This window comes from Aethalodelphis obliquidens, unplaced genomic scaffold (genome assembly GCF_003676395.1).
Source record: "Aethalodelphis obliquidens isolate GAN/ISIS:26980383/991018 unplaced genomic scaffold, ASM367639v1 scaffold33, whole genome shotgun sequence".
NCBI classification, from domain to species: domain Eukaryota; kingdom Metazoa; phylum Chordata; class Mammalia; order Artiodactyla; family Delphinidae; genus Aethalodelphis; species Aethalodelphis obliquidens.
The window spans coordinates 8,400,710-8,427,386 of record NW_020837977.1 but is presented as its reverse complement, the minus strand read 5'-3'; the positions used below and the strand labels follow the sequence as shown (position 1 = coordinate 8,427,386).

Genomic DNA, 26,677 nt, shown 5'->3' with positions numbered 1-26,677 from the left:
AGGAGCCTTGTGTGTTAATATACAACAAACACCTAGAATGCCCAGCATATATAGGTGCTTAATAAATTACTTGCTGAGTGAGTGAATAAATATATTTTGAGCAGATAATGTTGATAAATTGTATTTGATTTTGTACTTGGTTCATTAATGCCATTAAAACACCATTTAGCATCTAGTATGCTAAGAAGCGTCATCCAGTATCTTATAAGTAAAAATGAAAAGATGTTGAGTTAGATGGCTTTCCTCTTTATGCTCCTCTTTCTCTTCTTCTAACCCCATGACCAAGTATATATTTGGGACAAGAATGGACTGTACTTGTTTTATCCTGCAATCTATTAAAGCTGAAGTAGGTGGCATGTAAAGAGGTTTTGTATACAATCATTGACCTTCAGAAGTGATTATTCTTTTCCCATTCAGACTATGTACTTCCAGGGCCTGTGTATTACCACTAGAGCAAGGAAGGGAAAATCTGTTTATGGATACCTTTTATTTACTCCTTTCCTTACTGATTCTTTCCTTCATTCTACATGTAAGATATTATGCTAGGTACATGAAGGTATGTAAATATGAACCCTTGACCTTTTTTTTTCTTACGGTCTAATAGTTTTAAGCCTATCTTTTTAGCTTGTCCATCAAGAAATCCAGCTGCTGGAATATTTCCTTTCAGACAAGACAGAAATCTACTAGGATGGGAGAACTAATTTTTTGCAAGGACTATTGAGAAGGAAAACTGTATTGGTTAACACTAGCTGCTGTAACAAATAAGCCTCCCCAATACAGTGGCTTACATTATAGAAGCTAATTTGTCACTCATGTACAGTTCAGTCAGTGGTGGAGGATGAGGTGGTGGCACCCTGCTTCATGCAGGGTTTTTGGTGCCCAACAGAAGCTCTTCCATCTTCAATACAGTGCTCCTAAAGGTCACCTTGAAGGAAGGGTGGAGTTTCTTGTTTGTTTTAAATGGGTTTGTACCCTTCCCATTGTGCATCACTTTTGTGCACATGTCCGTGGGCACAACTCAGATATGTGGTCACCCTTGGCTGCAAGAGGCTCCTAGAAGTGTCCTGTACATGCATATGCAGGAAAAACAAAAGCTAAACCAATTTGGTAAAAAAATACCCAATTTCTGCCCCTGAGGCTTAGCTCCTAGCTCCTGGGTCAATATAAGATCTATGAAATCATATGAAAGACAGAGTAATCATTATATTTATTTGTTAATGTTTTACAATGATATCAGCACATAATAGTCACAAAAATCACTTTTAACATTTCTGTTCTCAGTTGAGGTTATTGTGACTTCTGTTGTTAATTTGAGTCACTTTAATCTTTTATGAATTAGAAATAACAGAAAAAAATGGTTTAAAGCTATCTGTCAACAATAGATACTGCTATTAAATTGTTTAAAAAATTATGGATATGTAAGTTTTTGTACTTCTATGGGATTACTTAACTATATTCTAGAAAGAGCTATGCTAAGTTTGTCACAGTATTTTCCTTTTTGACTATGAGGTACCTTGTAACAGATAACAGGATATTAGAGAAGCTTTATTCCCAAAGCTGGAAAGGTCAAGGCGCAAGGAGAGGTTATCCTTTCAGAGGAGCTGTAAGATTATTTTCAAGTCACCCATCCACTCTTGTTTTCATCTTTCAACACAGGTGATCCAGCAATTGTATGAGGAAGAGTTGCTCGTTTACTTAATGAATTAGGTTCTGAAAATTGAAGACAACTATTATGGGTGGAATTTTACTTACTTTACAGTAACAAAACTGTTGTTACTTTCCCTGAAGACATGTGTAGCTAGGCAGACACATTCAAGTCAATTTTAAGTTAGTACAAAGTGGAGTTGGAATAATATTTATTCCATCTCTTCATGAACATAGTACTCTAGAGTCTGACCTTTTCAGTTCAGGACTGCTGAAAGATCTGGAAGGAATCACAGAGAGCCACCCTTACTTATTTTGTTAACATATGTCTCAAAATATTTTAATTGCCTCCTCTTAAAAGAGAAAAATTCAACAGCATAAGATTTTTTTTTTGGAACGGATATCAGAATTTCAGTCCTAATCAACTTTCCTCCCCTTCCTCAGACACCACCTTTTCCAGTAATACAATTTTGAAAAGAAAGTAGTAAATTCTGTATTAAAATTTATTCTGAAATTTCAAATTCAAGGCCACTTTATTATTTAACTTAAAAGAATTGAAATCTTTTTGAACAATGATATTTATAACCTGCTTAACTCTTTTTCTGAGAAATTTAGCACTGAGTACCCTGTATTAAAAGTGCTGTTGGTCACAGTTTGATTTCAGTGGCCTGTGCTGTTACCGTTATCAGGATCTGATCAGTTGTAATGTCCGATCTGGTATACAGAACTTTTGTTGCTGGAAGTAACCTTTTTTTTTTAGTGTCCAAAGTTAACTAGTAGAGATTCTCCCAAGCCTAGGATAAGAGAACATATTATGCAATTTCACATTAATAATTTTATTAGAATGAAGAAATATGGGCCAAGCAGGCTAGTTTCATTAGTATGTGGTTCCAGCTGCATTTTAGTGAAAATAGAATTCCTAAAATAAAGTTGAATGAGCCATCTGTTTTATAAAGAGCCAGCAAAAAAAAAAAAAAAAAGTTGACTGTTAATGCTATTATTCACATTGCAAATATCGTTGAGAACTTCATCAGAGGCAAAGCCTTGCTGTACTGGGAATTCTTGGGTTGAGGCAGCATATGTTTTCTCTGTGATATGTTGATAATGTTCTTCTTGTCTGGCTTTATTATTTACATTATAAATGCTTATGTGGGAATTCAGAGAGCTCATTCATTATAGCCAGTGGTGTGCTGAAGTTGGCTGGTCAAAGCTGTAGAGAGCTGGTGATTAACTGTTTAAATAAATTGCAAGCTTGTAGTTAAGCACAGCTATTATTAAAATTAAATTATACAAACATATAAGTACCTAAATTATATTATAAACAAAGGTACTATACCCTTAGAACTCATCACTTCCTAATTATTTTACTACATTTTATTGTTATCTGTGGTCGTGGTGTTACTTATGTCTATTATTTTTGTATGGTGGAAATACTAAATAATAATGTGTCACTGCACATCTCATTCTGTGTTCAGTGACTTTATTTTGGTAGCTGGAAATTGGCCAGCGTGGGAGTATTTGATACCGTGGAAACTGGCGAATGTTACACATCAGTGCTCCTTCTTCCACAACACTAGAGAGCAAGCTGTTCATCATTTACCAGTACATCCCTGGTAATATCCAGCATCACAGAGTTGTTTAAAAGATGTCATTCAGCAACCTTTCTCATCAGCTAATAAACCCATTTTCCATGCTCGAGAAGTTGGGGGAGTGGATTTGTATGCAGAACTATTCACTGTTTTTCCAAGGCAACAGCGTAGAGTTGCAGATTAGCCCAAGATTCATTAGCAAAGTCACAAGAGTCTACCTTACAGTGAAGCATTCCATTTTGAACAGGTTGAACCACCACTTGTTTTATTGTGGCAAGATACCTTTGGGCCCAAGTTTCCTTGAATTTTGGAACATCAATATAATAACTTATTTCAATGAATCTTAAGGGATAAAAATGGGAATAGGTAGATTGCACAGGAGAAGTAAATAACTGGTCTTGAAACATGCCATAGGATTTCAAAATATTTCTTCCGATTTTATTTTTCTTTCACATATGCTTTTTTTTCTTTTTGGCTTAATCTGGAAAAAAGATGCCAAAAGTTGTGTTGTCTATCCCTTTTTGGCAGCAAGCCTGTCTCAGTTTTATGGCTGCAAGCCATGCATTTGGTTTGGATAGATGAGGGTGAAATTGCTGAAACTTTGCATATGCGTGTGTGTGTGTGTGTGTGTGTGTGTGTGTGTGTGTGTGTGTGTGTGTGTGTGTGTGTTACAAGTCGCTTGGCTTTCTTCTGGATTCACCAATGTAGTTCATGAGAATTCTGACAGATTTTTCTCCCCCTTCAACATTTTTAGCAAAAAGTAAAGGTCAAAGTCTTCTCTGTAATCATGAAAATAGAGCCCATTGCAACAAATTATCTCTTCTGCAAATTTTTCATTCCCTGTAAATAAAACATTTAACTGTAAACTCTTTGAGATTTAATTTGAGGTTTTTCCTTTCTAGAACAGTTTTTTTTTTTTTTTTATCAGACTACCTAGAATAAAAGGAAACGAGAGAAAGTTTAGTAGGAGTCTTTATGAATGGAAAGTCTTAAGGATGGAAGTGAAGGTTGACCACTCTCATTTTCCACTGAGGAAAAAAAAAATTAAGTGACGTGTAAGAAAAGCATTTGTCCGTGTAAGAAAACTGTTAAAATTTTGGAATCAGTTACATACTGAATTTACCTAATCTACTCTGAAGATCTAAACACAGGATAAATGGTCAAGATTGGTATATGTGTGGTCTTGGCCTGATCGCTGTGGGATAAGACAGATAAATGCTAAAATTCACTTCTGGGGCTGAGAGTCAAATGGTAACTCACTAGTTGGAGTCTCTGCTATTCAAAGGGCACTTTTTGCTTGACTTTGTGGCATTGTGAAGAAATAGAAAACACAAACTCGTCTATTTATTTAAGTGTAAATCGCTACGCACACGCACAAATGCATGCGCTACGGTACCTAAATGTGGCTAACCTTAATCTAGTTCTTCAGTCATTACATGGAAGTTGTAACTATATTATATAACAAAATCTTATCATGAATCTCACTATCAAAATACTGGATTAGCATTACTATGTTAGGAAAACGAAAGCTTTTGATAAAACTAAAAGTTTCAGTATTTGGGAATATGTTTTTTATCTGCCAGTTTTTAGTTTGTCAGGATTTTAATATACTGTTCTTATGTTCTTAGTTACGGATAAACATCAATTCAAACCAGAACAGATGTTATATCGATTTCGCTATGATGATGGAACCTTTTATCCAAGAAATGAGATGCAGGATGTGATTTCAAAGGTAACAACCTCTCCCATAACCTTTTATCAATAAAAGAATTCGTGTTGTCGTTATATTCTTATCTTCAGCAAGATAAGATCCTGTAGAGAGACTTAAAATAACTCTGCCGGTATAGAAAATTTTTACATGACGTACGTAAGCAAACCTCTTGATTTTTTTCTTGCTATTTTAAGAATTAGAATGTTAGATCATTGTTTTTATTCTCTTTATCTAAATTCTAAAAGGGAATAGTGCAATTGCATAACTCAGAAGATTATATCTGTTGAAAACTGTTTCACATGTAGCAACAAGTGGTCATGATACTTGAATAAATTTAACAAAAAGATAAATACATAAAATTTATGTAATATCAGTTTTCTTTGTACACTTGACAAAATTTATATTGACATATAATGATCAAGTAGTATGATGGACCACTACATAGATTTATATTCTGTTTACATTATATCTCAAAATTTTATATTTTAAGAAAATAGTTTTAAAAGTCCTCTGTGTATGACATATGTATATGAAAAATTCATAGCACAATTTAATTCTGTTTTTAAAGATTTAAGTTATATTATTTTTATGACGTAATGTATCATTTGAATAATAGGGTAATGATTTCAGCATGTTGACAGTGAATCTGTTTTATTCAAAATTTCATTGGTTTGTCCTTTGAGTGATCTTACTTGCTTTTGACATATTTTTGTTTTACAATAGGGCGTACGATTATATTGCCGTCTTCATAGTCTATTTACTCCAGTGATAAGGTGAGTCTAGTTTCTAAGTTCTGGGAGGTTAAATGGAAATATTTATATTGCATATTAGATAAGCTGGAACTTAACTTATTTTGTTTTTCTTCCCAAAGTGAAAATTTTACTTTTAAAGATTAAGTCACGATTTATCTGAAAATATTTCTGAATTTTCTGAGGCTCTAATTATACCATTTCTTCTACTCTTTTTATTCTGATTTCTAAAATTATTTGCCATTAATTCATAGTAAATTACAGGCTTGATTTTGAAATGATCCACCTTCAGTTAATATTTAATAAATAATAGTTGGCTGGTTGGTAGAGGATTTCAAAATACTGTTTACTATAAATATTTACCATTATGGTTATTTGTATAGTAATTTTTTTCATTAGACTGTGTAATCAAATCTTGGATATGTATTTTATTTCACAATATTTTTTTAATCATCTTTTATCCAAAGAAAAAATTTTGCACTTGAAAATTAAGAATTGATTTGGAGTTAATAATTATAATTTTCTCATTTTTTTTCTGTACCATGTTTTAACTTCTGAAGAGATGCCTTTTTGTTTTTTAAAGAGACATCAGGATTCATTTTCAGTTTATCTCTTTAGAAAAACAGCAGAAAACTTCGAGTTCTGTGTTATGATTACTAACAGAGATCATCAGTACTTTTGTAATATGCACTGGTATACACTAAGTAGTAGGATGTAATGTAATGTAAAACTAATTTCAGATGGCCAGATGTCATTTGGAGTTTATTGACTAAAACATACTTTTTGGAACAGAAAAATGAACACACTATTTCTAAAATGAATATAGAGGCTTTTCAGTTGTGTCTGTAGAATCCAAACGTTTGATGGACAGTGTTTCTGTTTTTCACTCTGCTTTCCAATTCCAAGGAAACGCAGAGCTTAAAAAAAAAAGATTCCAAAAGTTGCTGGTCAGCGTTGGAATGCCCACACTGCAGGTCCCGAAGGAGAAGACAGAATTTTACCTATTACTCCTGAAAATGCCCTGTCCACTTTCACAAGCAGGCTTCACAAAGTAAAAAGAGGTGAAAGGAACCAACATCTGTTGATTCCCTGCTATATTCCTGGCACAGGCACTCTGTGAATATGTTGGATAATGTAATGCTAAAAAATGGTTCGATACTTAAGGTTTTTTTCTGCTAAACTAATAGAAGACGATACTGGATAATTTTTTCAGGCCACATGTGTATGTATATGTAGGTTTCACATGTGAGAAAATGCGTTCTGAAAATATATTTTAGCCATGTGGGATTTCTTATCAAGAAAGTTACATTCTGAAAGAGCTGATAAGAAGGAATTGTTCTTTGGCTAGAAATGACGATGGTTTATGAATTGTGCAAGGTAAATTTATGAGAAAAAAACCCATAAAACAGATGGAATGTACGATAGTCATGTGTGAACTCAGCTTATGAAAAGAAAAATGACTTGGGTGAAGAATCTACAGACCCACGTGTGGTCTATAAAAGACTACCCTGTCCTTCTTATTGACACATGGAAACCAAGATGAAATGGGTGATGAGGTATCAGAAGTAGGGAGGTAGACTTAAAGAGATTTTTTAAAATCTGCTCTTGATTACTGGCTAACTAGTTCATTCACTGTTGAACTCTCAGAAATTTCATTCATGTTTCAGGGAGCTTTTTGTGAAAATGGATGAAATGATGTCAGTATTAATTGTAAACTACTGACAGAAGCTCAAGAACCATGAATATAGCCAGTAATTATTTGTCACGCCAAGTTGATTGCAGTTTGGATTTTTTTGACATGTTGAAAAGACTGTCGTTTTCTCATTCCATTTTGATCCAGGCCCGCAAAGTAAATGAATTACAGGTTTCTACCCTTGGGGCCTTATTCTGATCATGAGCACTTTGTTGGTATCTAACTAGACTTTGAAACGTTTCTCAGAACTGGGAAGTCTGCAGAAAGGAGAGTCTGCTGCGGAGAGCCAGGATTCCCGGGGCTGCCTGGGGATGCAGCGTGGCTGAGTCCGTGCTCTGATCAGACAAAATGAATAACGAGGTTCTCGGTGTGTTTCCCTCAAGACAGGCCTCAGGTCTCCCACTACAGCTGAGCCTAACGAATAATCCTCTGGGGCAAATCGTGCCTTCCTGGAGAACTCAGGAGCAGAAATACAAGGGGTTGCTTTATTTCCCGTACTTTGAGGAGATTTTTCGTAGACTCTATCTCGATTTAAAGGGAGGGAATTCTATTTTATTCTTCTTTTACTAATGAGCTATTGTATTTCTAGCCAAGTTATTACCAGGTAACATAGCATTAACAATCAGTTTGGATATAGGAAAATGTGAAAGAAGAAATGTGCTGTTTTGGTATCCTTGTGGGTTTCTTCTTCTGGTGTGAGCTGGTGAAGGGAGTTTTCAGGTGTGTACACCTTGTAAAGCTGTCTTATTTACACATAAGTGGGACAGTCAATTCAAATTACAGTGAGTAAACTCTTCTGTTGCACACTGATACGAAATGAAATGGTTCCTTGTGCTTACTTGTCCTCTTGCTTAATGTTTTTTCTTTCTCTTTCCTTTATAGAGATAAAGATTACCACTTAAGAACCTACAAATCTGTGGTTATGGCCAACAAGCTGATAGACTGGTTAATTGCACAGGTAAATAGACAAATAGAAGTTACTGAGTTACATTCACTGCTGCTTTAGACTTTGAAGTGATTTAGGTACTTTTTAAAACTCCCACTTGCCAATGAGACAGTGAAATAACTTGACCAAGTTCATACAGCTAAAATGAAGCAGAGTTAGGATTTGAACCTGGATCGTCTGACTTCAGAGTCCCAGACTTGATTTTTATGCAATATTGTCTTTCAAGAGGAAGGTGTTTCTGGATTCAAAAATATCATCTGAGATCCGTCAAGAAACGAAGTATAATTTAAATAAATGTGCGTGTACTAAAATTACTTGTATGTTTGGTTCACTGATTTGTTTTAAGGTATCTGGTTTTCAGTCCTAGCAGGTTATTCTAATCTCCCTGTGCCTTCTTCTCTGTTAGATAATAATTGTGTTTTGATAGTATGAGCTTTACTTCTCTGAAATGGATTGAAATTTCCAATTAGTGTGAACAGGGGAGGGTGAATGGGTGAATGCAATAAGATGTATCATTTACGTATTGCCCTATGTGTATGGCTAGAAGCTTTTGCAACTGAGATCTGCCCTACTTTTCATGCTAATGGTAATGCTTGTCCTCCTAATGCAGCTGTAAACTTTATAAGCCCATAGGTAGACAGCATCACAAAATATTTATCCCTCCCCACTGGCCCACTCTCAAGCTTCACTCCCCTCCCCCCCCCCAAAAAAAATACAGTATCCATCTGCATACACTGTAAATAGGAAAGTATAAAATTTGTTGTGATTGTTGTTCTGCTTCTTAGAATGTGGGAGCTGATAGCTGGTATTGAGAAAATGTTATTTGCAACTCAAGGCATCTAGCCCATCATAATAGGTATTCAAATATAAATTTATTTAAATGTTTTATTGTGCTAGATCAAGTAATAAATAGTCAAATGTTTTCCAGGGATTAAAGAAAAGGCTAAGAAAACCGATATCCACTTTGACAGAACTTACTATTTTGAGAAAGGGGATATTGTTTGGTTGAAATGTTGTCATTACATTTGGATATTTGAGTCAATTTACTTTTCTGTTATTGAAGAAATTAGCCTACCTCCTTTGTTGCAAGTGGATAATAACGTTTGATGCTCAGTCATAGAAATGTTTATTTTTTGTTTCAAATATTAACGTTTAATTCCCATTTGATTCATCTGTGCACACACATTTTGAGATTTTTATTTTTCATATTAACTTCTACACTATCCAAGACCCCCTATTTTTGCATTTTATGGCACTTAGATTTATTTTATCTAGAAATTAAGATCTTAGATTAAACCAAACAGTTCTTTTTCGATAAAACCCAAATCCCTATGTCCAGGGGATTGACTAGTGTGAGAGCCTTTTATAACACTATGGTCAGTGTGTGTCATTGGGATTGGTTCTATATTTGGTAACAGTTGGAATTTCACCTAGAAATTAAGCTGTTAACAGAATTCACATGAATTCTTGTACTATATGTTGATTAGATGAGAAAACCGAAGAAAGTTTCTTTGAAGCAAAAGCTGATGTGGAATAAATATTTAAAGTTCTGACTCAGGAAGTCAGTTATCAACTTTTTTTTTTTTTTTTTCCTCTTTGGCACGTTTACTTTCCAAGTGTGAATATTAGAAGACTAAAATAAGTTGCTCAAAAAACGGACCAAGTTGCAATTCTTTTTTTCTTCAGGTTTTCTTAGTGGTCTGTTATGACAACGTCTGTAGAAATTGTACGTAATAGAAATTGAAATGGACTGGGATTCAGGTAATCTGGTGTCTGATGACAGTTCTGCTGATAAGCAGTTCTGCAAACGATTGAGTCACTTAATCTCTCTAGATTTTATTTTCACAGCTGTTTTCTGCTTACTGGACTAGCTGTATATGTCAGCTCTTCTCTGTCACTTAAGCTTTATGAGTCTGATGGTGTAAAACGTATCCAAATGTACGTATCAGACCTGATTAACTCTAGCTTCAGATTAGGACAATATGGGCTGGCTGTGAAAAGCAAGACATGGTAATGGTATGATAAGAGAAGGATAAGTTACAGTTCTTAATCTAAGATGAAAAAGAGATATTTTAAAAGTAAGGGTCTCTTTCCACCAAGGCTCTCAAGTGATAATAAAACTTAATTTCTCGCATTGACCGGGACACTGAGTTGACTTGGAGAGCTTAAGGGGACCAGATAGAGAACTGACTCCAATGTGATAGTCCATGTGTTGTTTGGAGTATAGCCTAGATCTGATAGCTTTTGGATGATGGTACTTATTATATACCATATTTTAAGTGACTAAGTTCTTCACCAGATTTGAATTGCTGGAGGGCAGGGAAGTATTTTTTTGTTTGAGTGCTTTACTCTCTGTAGCACTTGGCACACTTTGTGGCAGAAAAAAAAATCTTTTGAGTGAATTCATAAAAGTTACGTAACAGCTATATTTTGAAAAGGGCACAGATGCGTTGTCCAAAGATACAGATTATACATGTCTTGTTAGTTAACAGGATTAGTGAGGGGTGGAGCTGTCACAGCATGAGGCGGCACTTGTTTTGGTCCTGGATAGACAGATAGGTAGAATTTAAATGTGTGAAGGGTAACAGTTGGGGGGGTCAGCTTGACAAGAGTGAAGGTGACCCCACCTTTGGAAAATGAGGCTGGAGGGGTAGAATGAAGTTAGGATTATGGGAGGCCTGGGAAGCCCAACAGAAAATTTTGATATTTTACGATTATTAAAGAAGAGAGTCAGTGTAACGTTTTGGAACATGATATTCCTGTGTAAGGAAGTTTAATTCTATAAAGGCAATAAGTTAGAGAAAGTACAGGAAAAAATTATGGCAATTTAGGAGTGAAATGAAGAAACACTGGGTTAGGGTGTTGAGATAGAAATGAAATAGAAGGCAGAGAGAAGAGGGGATGGATTTGGTAGAGTATTGTACCTAAGAGCTAAAACATAGGACTAGGAAAAATGAGATAATATGTAAGAAAGCGCTTCTTAAACTGTAAAACATACAACTGTAATGACATATAGACACACATACATACATATACACATATATATTCACATGCAGTCGGCCCTCTTGGGATCTACGAGGGATTGGTTCCAGGACCCCTGAAGATACCAAAATCCACAGATGCTCAAGTCCCTTACGTAAAATAGAGTAGTATTTGCAAATAACCTCCCATGTACTTTAAGTAATCTCAAGATTACTTATAATACCTGATGTAATGTAAATGCTATGTAAACAGTGTCTGGTCCTGCAATTCAAGCTTTGCTTTTTGGAACTTTCTGGATTTTTTTTCTCTGAATAATTTTGATCCGTGGTTGGTTGAATCTTCAGATGCTGAACCCGTGGTGACAGAGGGCAGACTGTATATGAATTCATACTTAAATGAATAAAATAGATGTTTTCTAGATAAAAATCATAACAGAAGTTTGCATTGGGCTTTCTTTTGGGGATCAGTTATATGAGCTGATTTTTTTTTGGCAAGATAGGGAAAGAGAAGCTTGCATTTGCTGACTTCACTGAACAACACACTCTTAGGGTCTTACGAGTCACCCTAGATTAGTAGGTTTCTTTGGGGGTACTTAAAGAGCAAGGCCATTTTGTGGAAGGGAGGTGATAGCTGAGATCACGCATAATAATTTTTACTTAGCAAGTTTTATTTAGTGAGTTTTCAATATGTAGGATATTTCCTTGTTACATAATTGCGATATAAGATCAAAGAAATAAGAGAAAGGGATCATTTGTGATAGCAATACATTTTAGTTACCTATGTATTTTTCCTTTTAAATAAGACATGATTTTTCTCAAGAAGTATGAAATCTTTATTTTTTATGTAATGTCAGAAGAAGATATTTTCATAATCAAGTGAATGTTTTATAACCCTTAGATGGATCGTGGCCTTATGAAAGCAGCGTCTGTCCTGATGTATGAATGGCTTTGTCAGTCCAGTGCTGAAATGTCAAACGCGGTTAAGATGCAGCAGAATCTTCAGTTGCCTATTAACTTGTACAGGGCTTTTGTGGTTAACAGGGGGATTGCCGCACCAGAGAAGAGGCAATGATATTTGGCGTTGGACTCTGTGACAATGGATTTATGCACCATGGTAGGGATTGTTATTGTGGAAGCTTACAGATGTATTTCACTGTTTCGTTTTGTTAGGACACTGGGAGTGTCTCAGTGTTCCAGGGAAGTCATCTGGAGACAAACCAGCAAGACTGTCTGGGTCTTGCCATGTGTCCCTGTTGGGGTCACCACGTCTGCATTCAGTGTCACTTTGGTGCCTTTGCTGTGTCTAATGACTCTTACCTACCAGTTGCCATTACTTCTCTTCTGTTTTTCTAGACTGATCCCAAAAAACCAACAGCTTGAACTAGAAGTTTCTAAAAAAAAAAAAAAAAAAAAGCTGATATATCTCTTTGAAACTATTTTAGGTCAGACCCATGTTTTTTTTTTTTTTGAATGCCAGTATATATTAAAATGATTAAACGAGAGCATTTAATCTGAACATTTATTGTTATTTTTAGAAAAATGCTTTCAAAATTATCTCAGAGAACAAAATTATAAATCTCTGGAAAAAAATCTGTTTCTTTTTGGCTGCTAATTAAAGATTGAATTTCTTTCTTGTTTGATGACTTCATTTCCCTTCAATTTATAAAAATAATGAGACTTAGTTTTCCCTCTCTATTCATACCATCTTATAGATTCCATAAACCCAAACAATCTCTTTTCATTGTTAATATTTGCATATGTGTATATTTGATAGCTCTTGTACCTATTTGTCAATTACACTCAGAAAGTTGTTACCTCTTTCCAAAGAAAAGAAGTACAGCAAAAGTTAACAGCGATTTTGAGAGCATCCTTGGTTATCATATATTCCTTTGGGAATTCCATTACATTCTAGTATCTCTGGACCACTGTATGAGCTGTGATAGGGGAAATATCTGTCTTTGAAGAGCCAACAATGGAATGGAAGGAATGACATCATTATAGGGGATTAAAACTATAATATCAACCTTCAAAGGTTTTGATTATTTTTCTCTTGAAAGTATCAACAAGCAGCAATTTTATCTAAATAGTTTTTTTTAAATATTGAGTTACAGTAAAGGTTTTCCCTACGAAAGTCTCTGTCAGTAAAGCACAGCTAGTTCCGCTCATTCCTGGCCTTACTGATGTTCTCTCTCCCTGCCTTTAGACTGACTGTTTGGTGGAGGAAAACAGTAGTAGCAGAAACACCATGTGAGTTTTGGGAAACTGCTTAGGTCATGTAGGCAAGACCTAACTCGATCTCAATTATATCCTCATTTCTCTTGTCACCTACAACTTGTGTTACCTTTTAATTTGTGGTTGGTAGTTTCATTTGTTAACTCACGTTGCCAACCAGTCCTTCATTCAAAGGTCAATTTGTACATACAACTGGTCAACAATTGTGATTTGGACCTCTGTTAAAATAATGAAATCAAAGAGCTGTCATTTTTGGTTGCCTACTATAAGCCAAGTTATTTACACTTATTACCTCATTTTAGTTTTGTCCAACATTATGAAGAAGGTTTTACTGCCTGCATTTTACGGGTGAGGAAACTGAAGTTCAAGGAGTTTAAGTAACTTTCCTAGTGTTTCACCCAGAATCAGTCCCAGACCTGGAATTTGAGCTCCGGGTCTGTCTTATGATAAAGCCTAACATTCTACTGTGCCCTGGGACTGCAGATCTTAGATCCCTGACTCAGTGAATCAACCTGTCTCAAAAAGTAAGCTTTAGGGTATAAGGGTAGATAAGGAGAAATAGAGAAGATTTCTCTTTTAAGACACTTTGACAGTTGTCAGGTCCTCACTGAGAACAAATTCTTTCTATTAGTATTTAGCTTTATTTTTAAAAAGGCTAACAAAACATATACCTTATATCATGAGAGCGTGCCAGGAAGCTTAGGGACTTTGGGGGGAAATATTAATGTTCAGATAAAAGGGAAGAAACTGACCTTTGCAGAAATAAGGTTATTTGAGAATAATGTTTTTACAGAAAAGAACTAGGAATTAGTGGGAACTAAAATCACTTTTCACCCAGAAGATATCTTTCTGGTTTGAAGGGTTGGAATAAAAGCGACCACAGTGGGAATTGCACACACACATAAGGGCAACAGTTAACCCATTTGAATTTTCCCATGATTGTGTAGGATATTAAAAACAGAAATGTTTTTGTGTTTTTAGTTAAAATGTTTACTACAAATTCGAAACGCTGTAGGTTTCTGTGTTTTGAACTGCATACATTTTTTGATTCAATATAATCTTTGACTTAAAGTTGGGTTTTAATCTGGAAAGGTGGCAGACTTGGTTAAGAAAAAACATTAACAATGAAAAATATATTACTTGTTTTAAAAATTCAAAATTATTTAGGTAATAGTAATCTAAAGGAAACATTGGCTTGAAATTATAGCAAGAAATAAAAAAGGGTTATTGGGATATTTGTGAATGTAACTTGTTCTAGGTAATGGGACGGGGTATTAATTTACTGAAGGGTCTGTCAGTATGGAAACTGAGGTCAATTTGGGGATAATTGAAACAGTTTGAATCTCTCTGTTTCCATAGTCCTTGAAAAAAGTGAATTCAAAGACGAACCCTTACTTTTCCGCTTTTTTGCTGATGAGGAAATGGAAGGATCAAATATGAAACATCGACTGATGAAACATGACTTAAAAGTTGTAGAAAATGTTATAGCCAAATCATTATTGGTAAGTTTGTTACTGTGCTATGCAGGTTTTCTTCTTGATTAGGCATTAACAGGAGATTACATAAACGTGTTTGACAGTGATGCACCGTATTATTTCATTCTGTTTGATTTGTAAGTTTTTTCATAGTTGTTTTATTAATAACGTTAATATTTTGCATTTCAGATTAAATCCAATGAAGGCAGCTATGGTTTTGGGTTAGAAGACAAAAATAAAGTTCCAATAATAAAGCTGGTAGAAAAGGGGTCTAATGCTGAGGTAATGTAAATTAGCATTTTTATTTAACTTTGTCCGTGACATACAAACATAAAAGTTTTAAACAAAGTGAAATCAACCTTTAAGTATCTTTATGGAAAATAATGTTTCTGAATAATCTTATTCTGAGGTTCTTTTAAATACTGTTGGATTCGTGACAGAGGTTGTCTGGGTACTTAAGGATCGTGGGAGGAGGTATTTTAGAGATCTACAGCTTGAACTGTCGACCTCCTAGGAGTCCAGGTGGCTTATTCCATGTCTGATTCTAGCCTGCAGCCCTGTGGAGACAGCATAGGGTGGGACTGTATTGTGTATGTCACATGATTCTTCCATTAAATCTAGGGCTGTATCTTCTATTTTCCATCACTTTTGATTGCCTTATTTAAGTACAACTTCCACCAGTAAAGCACATGCTTTCGTTTATTTTCTTATTGGGTTAATGCCGATAAATTGATTAATGTACTCTCACCTTACCAGACTTTTAAACAGAGGAATCTCCTGATCATTCATTCATTCAGAAATGTTTATTTAGTGCCTGGTACATGATTAGCAGCGTTCTAGGCTCTGGTAATACAGCAGTGAACAAAACAAAGTTCTCTGCCCTCATGGAACGTACCTTCTAGTGTTATATCCCAAGTATGTCAGGTTAAAAGTATTCCTACCTCTGCCTGGCTTATAAAATGCTTAATCCTCAAGCAAATGTCTCAATATATAAATTTTTAATAAAGAATGAGAAAATGAATGAAGCATGGCTTTTAACTTTGTGCCTATTTAAAGTTAGTAGCAAACTGTCACTTACCCGATTTGCTGACGCCCAAGGTCTCTGTCTTTTACCAACCTCGTGCAAGACAAAGCTCTATGTACAGCATATTAATTTCAAACAAAATAACTCTGCTCAGCCCATACTCTGTTGGTGGGCCTGGCCAACAAATGACTGTTTTTCTTATTTTCTATGATGAGGAAATATTTTCCCCAGTCATTTTCAGAGGGTGTTCTTGGAGCCCAGCTTCATCTGACTCTGCCACCAATAAAATGCCCTCTCCCGGGTTTTCGTCATTTGGCTGGTAACCAAAACAGTATATAGTTTATGGGCAGTAGGGTTGGTTAAGAAGATTGGCCTGATTGGCATGGAGAGATAATGTCTTCCTTGTCATCTTTCCAGCATCTTGTGATCTGTGCCTGTTGGAGCTCTTCCTTGGTTCCAGGCCATTTCTCTCTCTTGCCCTGTGGTCCCCTATGCTGTCAGGCTAGAGATGTATATTTGGTTGTTATCCATGTCTATACAGAGGTTGAAACTCCCTCAGTTATTTGGATATAGATAGAAAACAAAGGCAAAAAACTTAACCTGGGGTTTGACTGTAGTTAAAAGGATGAAATAAGAACTATAAAATATAACAGAAAAAAGGGTTACAGGAGAAGTACAGTGTTAAGTCCTGGAGGGAGGGAGGGAGGGAGGGAGGAGAATTTCAGTAGAGATGGGTGATCAAATTTAAAAGTAGGTCAAAGAGAATAACTGTGTTATCTCTTCCACAGTTCTGTATTGTGACATTGTATGAAAACATTGCAGATGTGTTAAAATGTCAAAATCTCTAAGTTCTAGACCCTTTCAGATTCTAATTCTGTGAAAAAATAGGTTCCTTATTAAAATAAAATCTGATTTTTTTTTTTTTTTTTTTTTTGCTGTTTCTCTCCTAGATGGCTGGCATGGAAGTTGGGAAAAAGATTTTTGCTATTAATGGTGACCTGGTTTTTATGAGACCTTTCAATGAAGTGGATTGCTTCCTGAAATCATGCTTACATAGCAGAAAACCTCTAAGAGTTCTTGTGAGCACAAAGCCGAGAGAGTAAGTTGTATAATTTATGTGCAGTTTTTTAAAAAATTAGACATAGGTGAATAAAATGGAAAAGTTAAGAGTGAACATCTGGAATGAAGCATCTCACTGCTTGGCACATTTAAACGTCACCAACATTACTGATACTGGTCTGTAGATAATGGGAAAAAATACGTTGCTTATGATGGTTAAATGCTTGCTACTTAAATCAGGTAGTTTCAACAGAATAATATTTTCCTTTTGATGCCCCAATTTTTCTGGTCTGGGTTGGGTTGAGTTTGATTATGAGTGAAGAAAACTAGTAGAACACTTGGCAATGAAAACCTTATTCCGCCATGTTCAGCTCTAAGAATTTCAGGGACTATGATACCATTTATGATTAAGTGTTCATAGGAGATGGGATCAAACCTGGGTGACAGACACTTCCATGCTTTCATGTACTTAGTAATATGTCCATTATTTTTTAAAAATATGTCTGTCTACCTATGATTAGAAAAAAACCTTATGTTTATTATAGAAAAGTTAGTGAGTACAGGTTTTTCTAAAGGAAGACATTTTCTTATAATCATATTAACCATAAATGACCATTGTTAGTTTTTTGAAATTCAGTGCTAGTTGATTTTTCTAAGTATTGACACACGTACATACAATCAAGTATTTATAAAATGGGAACATGATTAATGATCTGAGGGGGGTTGAAAAAAATTAACAAGATATTATGGATATACTTGGAAAACATTAGCTTTTTGTCTGCAAATCATTGGTGGTCTCGTGTTCCTGTATTAGATTTCCATGATTTGTTTAACTAATTAATTAATTGAGAGAATATATATAAAGTGCTTAGCATAATGTCTTAATGTACTATGATTATATCAATATTACTCTTTAAAATTGAAGTATATTATTTTAATAGTAATAAGCAACTTCATTAATTTGAAGGTAAATGAAGGTTACCGCTTCAGAAACAAAAAGGTTTATTTTAACTACTTATAAAAATATTCTAAGTATATATGGTATAGTATTCTTCCCTACCTTCGTATATATTTTCAGCAATAGCTGGGTCCATCATTTATCTTAAGAGTTAAAGTGCAGTGTAATGGGCTAGATTCTGCAGTGTCATCAAGGTAGAGGCTTTAGCTTCTACCCACAGCTTACCAAGGGGTCTGAAGGACTGAGAGTGACTCATTAAAGTTAGTAATTTAGGAAGGCTTTGAGATACAGGGCAGCAAATAACCATGACAGTGTCTTCTCTCTAAACCTAATTATGATCTATTAGTCACCCTTTCTCCAACTCTATCTAGGATGAGGCTTATCTAGTTGCCAACCTCTGGACAATTTGAGGGCATTTAAAAGGAAAAGGACAGATTGGAAAAGACTAAGGCAGTAGTATTCCGGAGCAATCATTAGTAAGCTAAAGGCCCTCTCCACAGCCCCTTGCCCCCTGATTTAACCCGGCAAATACTTTTCACTGATCATAGACATATCAATTTAGAGGACTTTGAAGTCATCAGCTTCAATACTGAATAGAAAGGGGCAGATCCTCAGTCCTAGAATTAATTGCTAGGTGAGCAGGGTTGGAACCTGGGTCTTTTGACTCTTCCCTCTGTGTTTGCTGCACAGTATCTGAAACCCGATATCTCCCGTCCAGGTTCAAGCCTCTCTTTCGCCATTTGCTTACTAATTGTGTTGCTTCAACAAACTCATCCATAAAAAATGGGGATAATAAGAGTCCCTATGTCACAGAGGTGCTAAGAACATTAAACAAATCTAGGTTTGCTGGGACGAAGTGAGAGAGTGGCATGGACACATATACACTACCAAACGTAAAATAGCTAGTGGGAAGCAGCCGCATAGCACAGGGAGATCAGCTCGGTGCTTTGTGTCCACCTAGAGGGGTGGGATAGGGAGGGTGGGAGGGAGACGCAAGAGGGAGGATATATGGGGATATATCTAGATGTATAGCTGATTCACTTTGTTATACAGCAGAAACTGACACACCATTGTAAAGCAATTATACTCCAATAAAGATGTTAAAATAAATAAATAAATAAATAAAATGTAGTGGGCACCTATGAGGTGCTGGGTCCATTATGAAAGGTAGCATTAAATAAGAAAAAAAAAAAAACCTATTCAGGTGTTCCACACTTAGTATGTTATTCCAGTGATGTTATCTGTGACGCTTATCTATTCTCATTTTTTTTTCCACTGCTTCTTTATTACATCAAGAGCACATTTTACATTTTATTTCAAAACTGTTTTGAGGATGGAGTACTCAATTTTTTCCTTTTTATTTTTAATTTGTCTGAAGTATTACAACCTTTCCTTTCATATGTCCTTATTCTAACATATGATTCCTATAAATCATTCTCATATTTTCTTATAATAGCTACTTATAATTTATGTAGTATCCTGTTTGGGGGGAAAAAGGCAAAATACGACGGGTAAATACAACAGCATTTTTCTTTTGAACCTAGCTGTATTTTACACTTGATAACATCAAGGAATTTTTCAGAAGGCTTTGTGGCAGATAATTTAGTGCACTTATTTTCCTACAGGAAATGAGCATTCTTCTTGTATAAATTTAATTCTTCTTTTAATCGTATAGTGGTCCCAGCAGGGGAACATGTTTTCCAAAGGTCGTTTTATGAAGAGAGCCCAGTATTATGAACAAAATGCATCTCACGGTGCTCTGTATAAATTTTGTTAAGAAAAAATATCATCATCTTCTTGAAGATTAGAGTAAGATCAGCTTTGCTTAGCAATATAAGATAGAAGACCTTACTCAGAAAGAGTTTTGAGAGTTCACTATGAATTTTTCGCAGTCCAAAAGCAACAATAATTCACCATGGCCAGAAAGCTCCAAGTTATTTCAGCAAAAGTGAACTCTCATTCGTAACATAGAGAAGCATGAGCTACCTCTATTTTTGGTTTCATGCTCAGAAGATGTATTTATTCCCTTTTCTTTTCCTCAGTCAGTTCTATCTTCCGTCTTCCAGTGTACCTTTAACACACAGTAGTGCCAAGGTGATGTTCAAAGGAAGCAGATACAGCCTTATCCATCAAAGTGTTTAATTAAGGATACAGGATGAATTAGTTCCGTGACCTCTGTGCCACCAATATACAGATCACTTCATAGTGTGTAACCTAATTTATAATAACATTTTCAGGCTTCCCTAGAACAGACAGTTTGCATTTCTATCATGGAATGCCTGAATGCCTGCTGGGGTTATATTTTATTTTGTTTATTTATTTATTTATTTTTGCGGTACGTGGGCCTCTCACTGTTGTGGCCTCTCCCGTTGCAGAGCACCGGCTCCGGACGCACAGGCTCAGCAACCATGGCTCACAGGCCCAGCCGCTCCGCGGCACGTGGGATCTTCCCGGACCGGGGCGCGAACCCGTGTCCCCTGCCTCGGCAGGCGGACTCTCAACCACTGCGCCACCAGGGAAGCCCCGGGGTTATATTTTAAATTGCGGGGCCAGCCCCTGCGTTCAGCCCTAAGGGCAGTGTATGGCTTTCTCGAGTTTTCTAGATGCGGTGTTGCTCTTTCATAGACTGCAAATAAGTGCTGTTGTACCTAACTTCTGATTCTGTCTAATGTGCCCTTGAAGTGCTGCCAACCTTTAGTTCATGATTAATTCATCATCTTTTGGAAAACACTTGTTTCTGGGGTGTCAAGCGCCATCCATCAGAATGTACTGGGTTGTATTCATTTGTCTTTGCTCTCTCTGGCAGTTTATTTAAACTCATTTTTATTGTTATGATGTTCCGTCTTGCCTCGTGTTCTCTGCTTTTCATGGTTGCTTTCTGATTTCTGCCTTCCTTCCGTGGAGTAGTTCATTGATTACTACCAGTGGGACATCCGTCCCTGGTTTGCCATGATGGCTGACTCAAGGTCTCCATCTCTTCCTCTTCTTTTCCATGTGGATTCATTAAAAATACAGCTTTTCGGGCTTCCCTGGTGGCGCGGTGGTTGAGCCCGCGCTCAACCACCCGTGAGCCGTGGCCGCTGAGCCGTGGCCGCTGGGCCTGCGCGTCCGGAGCCTGTGCTCCGCAGCGGGAGAGGCCAGAGCAGTGAGAGGCCCGCGTACCGCAAAAAAAACAGAAAACAAAAAATACAGCTTTTCTTATTCTGGTTTACCTTTTGGTGTGTTATCCTTTTAAAATTCCACTGAATAAACACAAAATTTAATCATATTTGTTAAATTCTTTTGATATTGTGTTTGACAGATCTGTTCTTTAAAACCAGCTCTTTGTTGTCGCTCTTTGCTGAAGTTCCCAACAGGTAGAAACGTGTGAACCCTGTGTTTCTTTTATATTAATTTTAACGATCAGATTTCGCAGCGCACTGATGCCTTCTTTGTCAGAGTAAACTAAGGAGAGAAGCGTCCATTTTACTAAGTATTTACATAGTTCACAGCGGGGCAGTTTACCAGAGCTTTCTCTTTTCGTCTCCACTGACACCCTGCAAAGTAATGTTAACATCATCATCTTTCCGTGGAAACTGGCTCAGTTAAGGAGTTCTTCCAAGTTATCCAACTATGAAGTGACTGAATCAAGATTCAAAGCGAGGTTTGTCTGACCCCAGAGCCTTTGTTCAGGATATCCTACACAACGACTGTGTTCCGTGGAGGAACCCAGGGTGACGTGCCTGCTCTGGGCGCCTGGAAGGGCACCCGCCATGCTTGTCCAGCCCAGTGTCTTTCACACGGGAGACTATGATACGCATTTACTGAAGGACTGAATGAAGGTGTGGACAACTATTGTTTCAACCAACTGTGGTGTTTTAAAATCATCTCACCTTATTTTTGATTGGCTTTAGGACAGTGAAAATCCCAGATTCAGCGGAGGGACTTGGCTTCCAGATCCGAGGATACGGCCCTTCGGTGGTGCATGCGGTGGGAAGAGGTGAGAAATGCACCCCGTGTGGTAACCAGCTTGCCAGCAGGTTTGGATACTCCCTGCTGAGCAACAGTATGTTTAAAAGTGCATAGTCATGTTGCTGTGAATTTTCTCACTGGTATTTCTACTGTATTAGCTCAATGATAGTATATTTCTAAAGCAATATTTTCAAAAAAGCTCTTCAAATTGTAAGACATATTTATCATTGTTAAAAATTCATAAGAGAATGATGCTTCCCAGTCTCCCTTTTTCTGTATGCTTTAGTTTAATCAAAGGATATAATGACTTTAAGGTTTTGTATTTTTCTCTGACGGCAAATTATTATATTTTTGTCAGCGATTCAAAGATGTGAGTGTTTGGGCTTAAGAATGATCTGTTTCCTTTATATAATGTCTGTTGCTATATGATTTATTACTTTATTCTCATAAGCCATGCATTTTATAAAGCATAAAATGCATTTTAAATTAAATAATTTATGTGACCCAAAACTGATGTTTATATTTTATTCTTTTTGTTTGATAGGCAAATCAGCCTTTGATATCTCCTGTTAACATATGTACTTTTAAATTTTATGCTAATACTAATGTGATTTAAGGGAATAACTGTTAGATCCCACATTGCTGACCGTAGTAAATAAATTGCTGCTGTAGCAAGAAGGATCACTAAGCATGCGAAGCCATGTGTTTATCTTAACAAGAGACGTACATGCTTTTCATTACTAAGATATGTGCGCTGCAGAGCATCTTAACATGATCACCCCAATATTAGACTGGAAAAATTTGAGAGGACATTGCTATCCGAATCACATTTATCAAGAATATACTACCTAGACCCCTATTAGGTTATGAAATTGCTTTCATTAGTGTATGTAGGGTAAAAATTAATCTTATTTCAAAACTTGTCTTTTCACTCAGAATTTTAAAACGCATAGATTAATAGACATTTAAAATGTGTCCAGTAACTCATTAAAATTATAAAACTGAAATGGGATTCATTGCATACCGAAATGGGATATTTGATACATCAGATATCTCCTTCATTTTCACTAAACCAAAAAGGAACCAGTCACATTATTGATACTATGAAATAACCGAAAACCTAAGTGAATCAAACTGTGTCTGTTTCCCTATTACAGTATCTTTTAAAGAGCAGGGTTGTATTTTGGGAACTTAATCATAGGGTAGGGCCAATTCTGGTTACTATGCTTTTTGCTTCTGAAGAGTAAAAGAAAGACTCATGTGCTTTTCCTTTCGAGTGTATATTAAATATGGTATCAGTCTGTGGTTTCCTTTTACACTGTAATTTTGCCGTAAGAAAAAGAAACTTCTTTCCCATTTTTCTTCTTCAGCCCTTTCCCATGGTCACACACTAGAGCATATCAATAATGGGACTTTCACCTGTGGAATCTACAATTCTAATATGCCGTTTTCTGACTACAGTCTCTTTTTTGGGGTCTTTTATCTGGTTGCTTTAAAATTTGGTTGCTTCTTCAATAAAAAATGGTAAACAGAATTCCGTTGGGACCTCCAGTCTCGGAATCCTTCTCCTTTTCTCCCGGTTAATTATATCCCTCCAAGTGCCACTTCCTTCCTTAGCCAGCTTTATCCCCGTGGTGGAGCACTTCCATCACTCTTCTTCTCAGCATTGTTAGGGTCCTCTCATCCCTGTCTCTCAGGTGCATCCAGGGTCCTCTTGTGCTTATCCCTCAGGTGCATCCAGGCCACCTTATTTCAGCTTTGGATGAACCTAACTACATTCATTGCTTTTTCTCCTGAGCAGCTAGGAAAAATCTATCATGGATATGGAATTAGTATCATCCCAATTCACTGTCTTGTCTTTTACTGAGCCCTGTCACTACTCAGCAGTCTTCTTATGTGTCTGATCAGCTGTCTCTTTTTCTATTCATTATTGCCTCCTGTCCCCCATGATGACTTCCTTTTTCACCTCACAGACATCTTCAGGCTCCCAGGTATGAACGCCTCCAAGTCCCACTCCTTTTTTTTGCACACGTTGTTGGCTGTTTTACCGTCACCAATTTTTCTCCTAGTCTAGAGGAAGAGGTCTTCCATTTTCCCCTCTGGAGTTCAAGGTTAATATCCCTACAGATATTCTGGAGCCCACCCCTTCAGATACCGCCTCTGTGGTATTACACTGTCAGATATTCCGATTCCAGAATTTTCTATGTTTCTCTTCACTGGATTACTATAGTAGAGGCTATAAACATGCTCAGTTGTTTCTCATTGAAATAAACAAAGAAACAAAACTGTCTTAAACTGAACAGCAAATACAAAACCTTCCCTCTTCCCTTATTTTCCTTTCTAGATCCTTGCTACACAGGGTGTGGTCCACAGACCTACAAGGTTGGCATCACCTGGGAGCTGGTTAGAAATGCAGAATCTCAGGCCCCATCTAAGACTTACTGAATCAGAATCTGTATTTTAACAAGATCCTCAGGTGATCTGTATGCATGTCAAAGATTGAGACCCTTCGCTCTAGAGTAATGCTCTCAGAACTTATTTTTGTCGTGCCAAACTTCCTGAAATGCTGGTCTTTATTTTGGCTGGCCCTTCCTCACTTCCTATTTGAATTTTAGCCCAGGGCTATAGACATCTCCTCCCACCTCCTACCCATGTCTCCAAGAGTAACCCATGTCTTATAAGAGTAATCATGGACTTAACTGGAAAATACAATGGACATTGAGAGTTCTTGTCTTAATTGAATATTCTGTTGCATTTGTTTAAACTGACTGCTCCCGTTGGCCTAAAACGTTCATTAACTTGATTTCTGAGACGGTACTTTTCAGATTTTTCTCCTACCCCTCCTCTGCCAGCTCTTCATCTATTGACCCCTGAACTGTTGGCACTCTCTTCTCTTCTTTGCCTTCTTGTTCTCCGTAAACAATCATATTGACCCTCTTCGCTGGGGATTTCTAAATCTCTTTCTCCCGCCCAGATCTCTTGAGTTCTATAGCCTAGATCTAATTGTTTATTAAACATCTCCACCTAAACGCACCTTTGGCACCTTAAGAAACCCAGTATTATCCCCAGCTGAACTTTTTATCTATTCTCTGAAGCTGCTTTACCTTCTGTATTCTCTCTCTCCATCTACTCAGCCACTGAGTCCGAAGGCACAGGAGTGATCCTGAGTGCGGACTAGAGCCTTTCCGTCAACACCATCATCAAACATCAGAAACTTGATCTCGTTCTCCCCTTTATAATTCAAGCTACGTTAATTCCATCCTGGGAATTTGCACTGGATGCTTGCTGTGATTTTGATTTTTGACTTAAACTCCGATGATCCATCCTCTGCGTAGGCGGGGGTTGGGAGCGATCATGTCACTTCTCTGCTTAAAATTCTTAAATGTTTTTCCTCTTGTGTGTATAGTAAGGTTCACGCTCAGGACTTCACGCAAAGCGCACAGAGACTTCACAACCTGCCTCTGCTTTGCTCTCCGGTCTCTCTCACCCACTTTCATTCTGAGCTCACACTGACTGCTCCTATGGTCCCAAATGTCCAGGTTATTCTTGACTCAGTGCCTTTTTTCAGGCTCTTTTTCTTCTTCTTCTTCTTTTTAAAAAAATTTTATTGGAGTAGAGTTGATTTACAGTGTTGTGTTAGCTTCAGGTGTACAGCACAGTGAATCACTTATATATATACATACATCCACTGTTTTTTAGATTCTTTTCCCATATAGGCCATTACAGAAGACTTGAGTACAGTTCCCTGGGCTATAGAGTCCCCTGTCCTTATTAGCTATCTAGTTCATATATTGTAGTATGTATATATCATTCCCAGTCTCCCAGGGTATCCTTCCTTGCCACCACCCCCTGGTAACCATAAGTTTGTTTTCTACATCTGTCACTCTGTTTCTGTTCTGTAGATAAGTTCATTTGTACCCTTTTTTTTAGATTCTAGGCTGTTCTTTCTGCTGCGATTCTCCCTCCCTCCCTCAAGACTCAGCTCAATCCAGGAAAACCACTTCATATTTCTGGGAGTGAATTTTAGTGAGAAGAAATGTATACTGTCTTCTTGAATATAAATTCTTTTCTTTAAGATGTTTAATAATTCCTTCATGGGAGAAATTGCTTACAAAGGAAAGCTCTTCTAACATACTTATGATGAGTTTTATAATCATTGATGTTAATTATGTACATTGTATTTAGCAGTGGTGCTTTGTAAATGTTGATTTGCTCAGAATATCAAATAGTAATGATTGGAAGGTTCTGAAAATCTTAGCTCACCTGTTAGGATATGCCACTATATCTCTGCAAATAAATGGTGGACAGTTGATGTTTTCTGATTAATTTTATTCTCCACAAATTGTCTGGTTCCTGACCCTTTGTACATATCCTGAAGTCTTGTTTTTCTTAGCAAATCCAGTCCACTCCTACTTGCTAATTGACTTGATTTTTTTCCTTAAGAATTTCTTTTAATTGTTGGCATTTTAAAAAATGAAAGTGAATACTGTTTAAATATTTAGAGATTTTGTAGACTAAAGGAAGTGTAAAAAGGCCTGTATTTTTGGCTTTCTCATTGTGCCATTATATATGCATATTTAGAAAATTAGATCAATTAGACATTTGAAAGGGAAAATAACTGATTAGCATTATAAAGGTTTCTTCACAGTATCTCTTCAAACTAAT

At 36.5% G+C, this 26,677-nt stretch overlaps 1 protein-coding gene across 1 annotated transcript in view; it reads left to right on the top strand.

Moving 5' to 3' along the window:
- The window catches only part of PREX2 (phosphatidylinositol-3,4,5-trisphosphate dependent Rac exchange factor 2), a 291,836-nt gene that overhangs the window by 122,635 nt on the left and 142,524 nt on the right, over positions 1-26,677 (top strand). The window contains exons 12-19 of the mRNA XM_027127947.1: positions 4,862-4,965; positions 5,668-5,717; positions 8,269-8,344; positions 12,355-12,427; positions 14,905-15,047; positions 15,210-15,302; positions 16,995-17,143; positions 21,955-22,040. Coding sequence (XP_026983748.1) covers positions 4,862-4,965; positions 5,668-5,717; positions 8,269-8,344; positions 12,355-12,427; positions 14,905-15,047; positions 15,210-15,302; positions 16,995-17,143; positions 21,955-22,040 — 774 coding nt within the window. The remainder of the gene's footprint in view (positions 1-4,861; positions 4,966-5,667; positions 5,718-8,268; positions 8,345-12,354; positions 12,428-14,904; positions 15,048-15,209; positions 15,303-16,994; positions 17,144-21,954; positions 22,041-26,677) is intronic.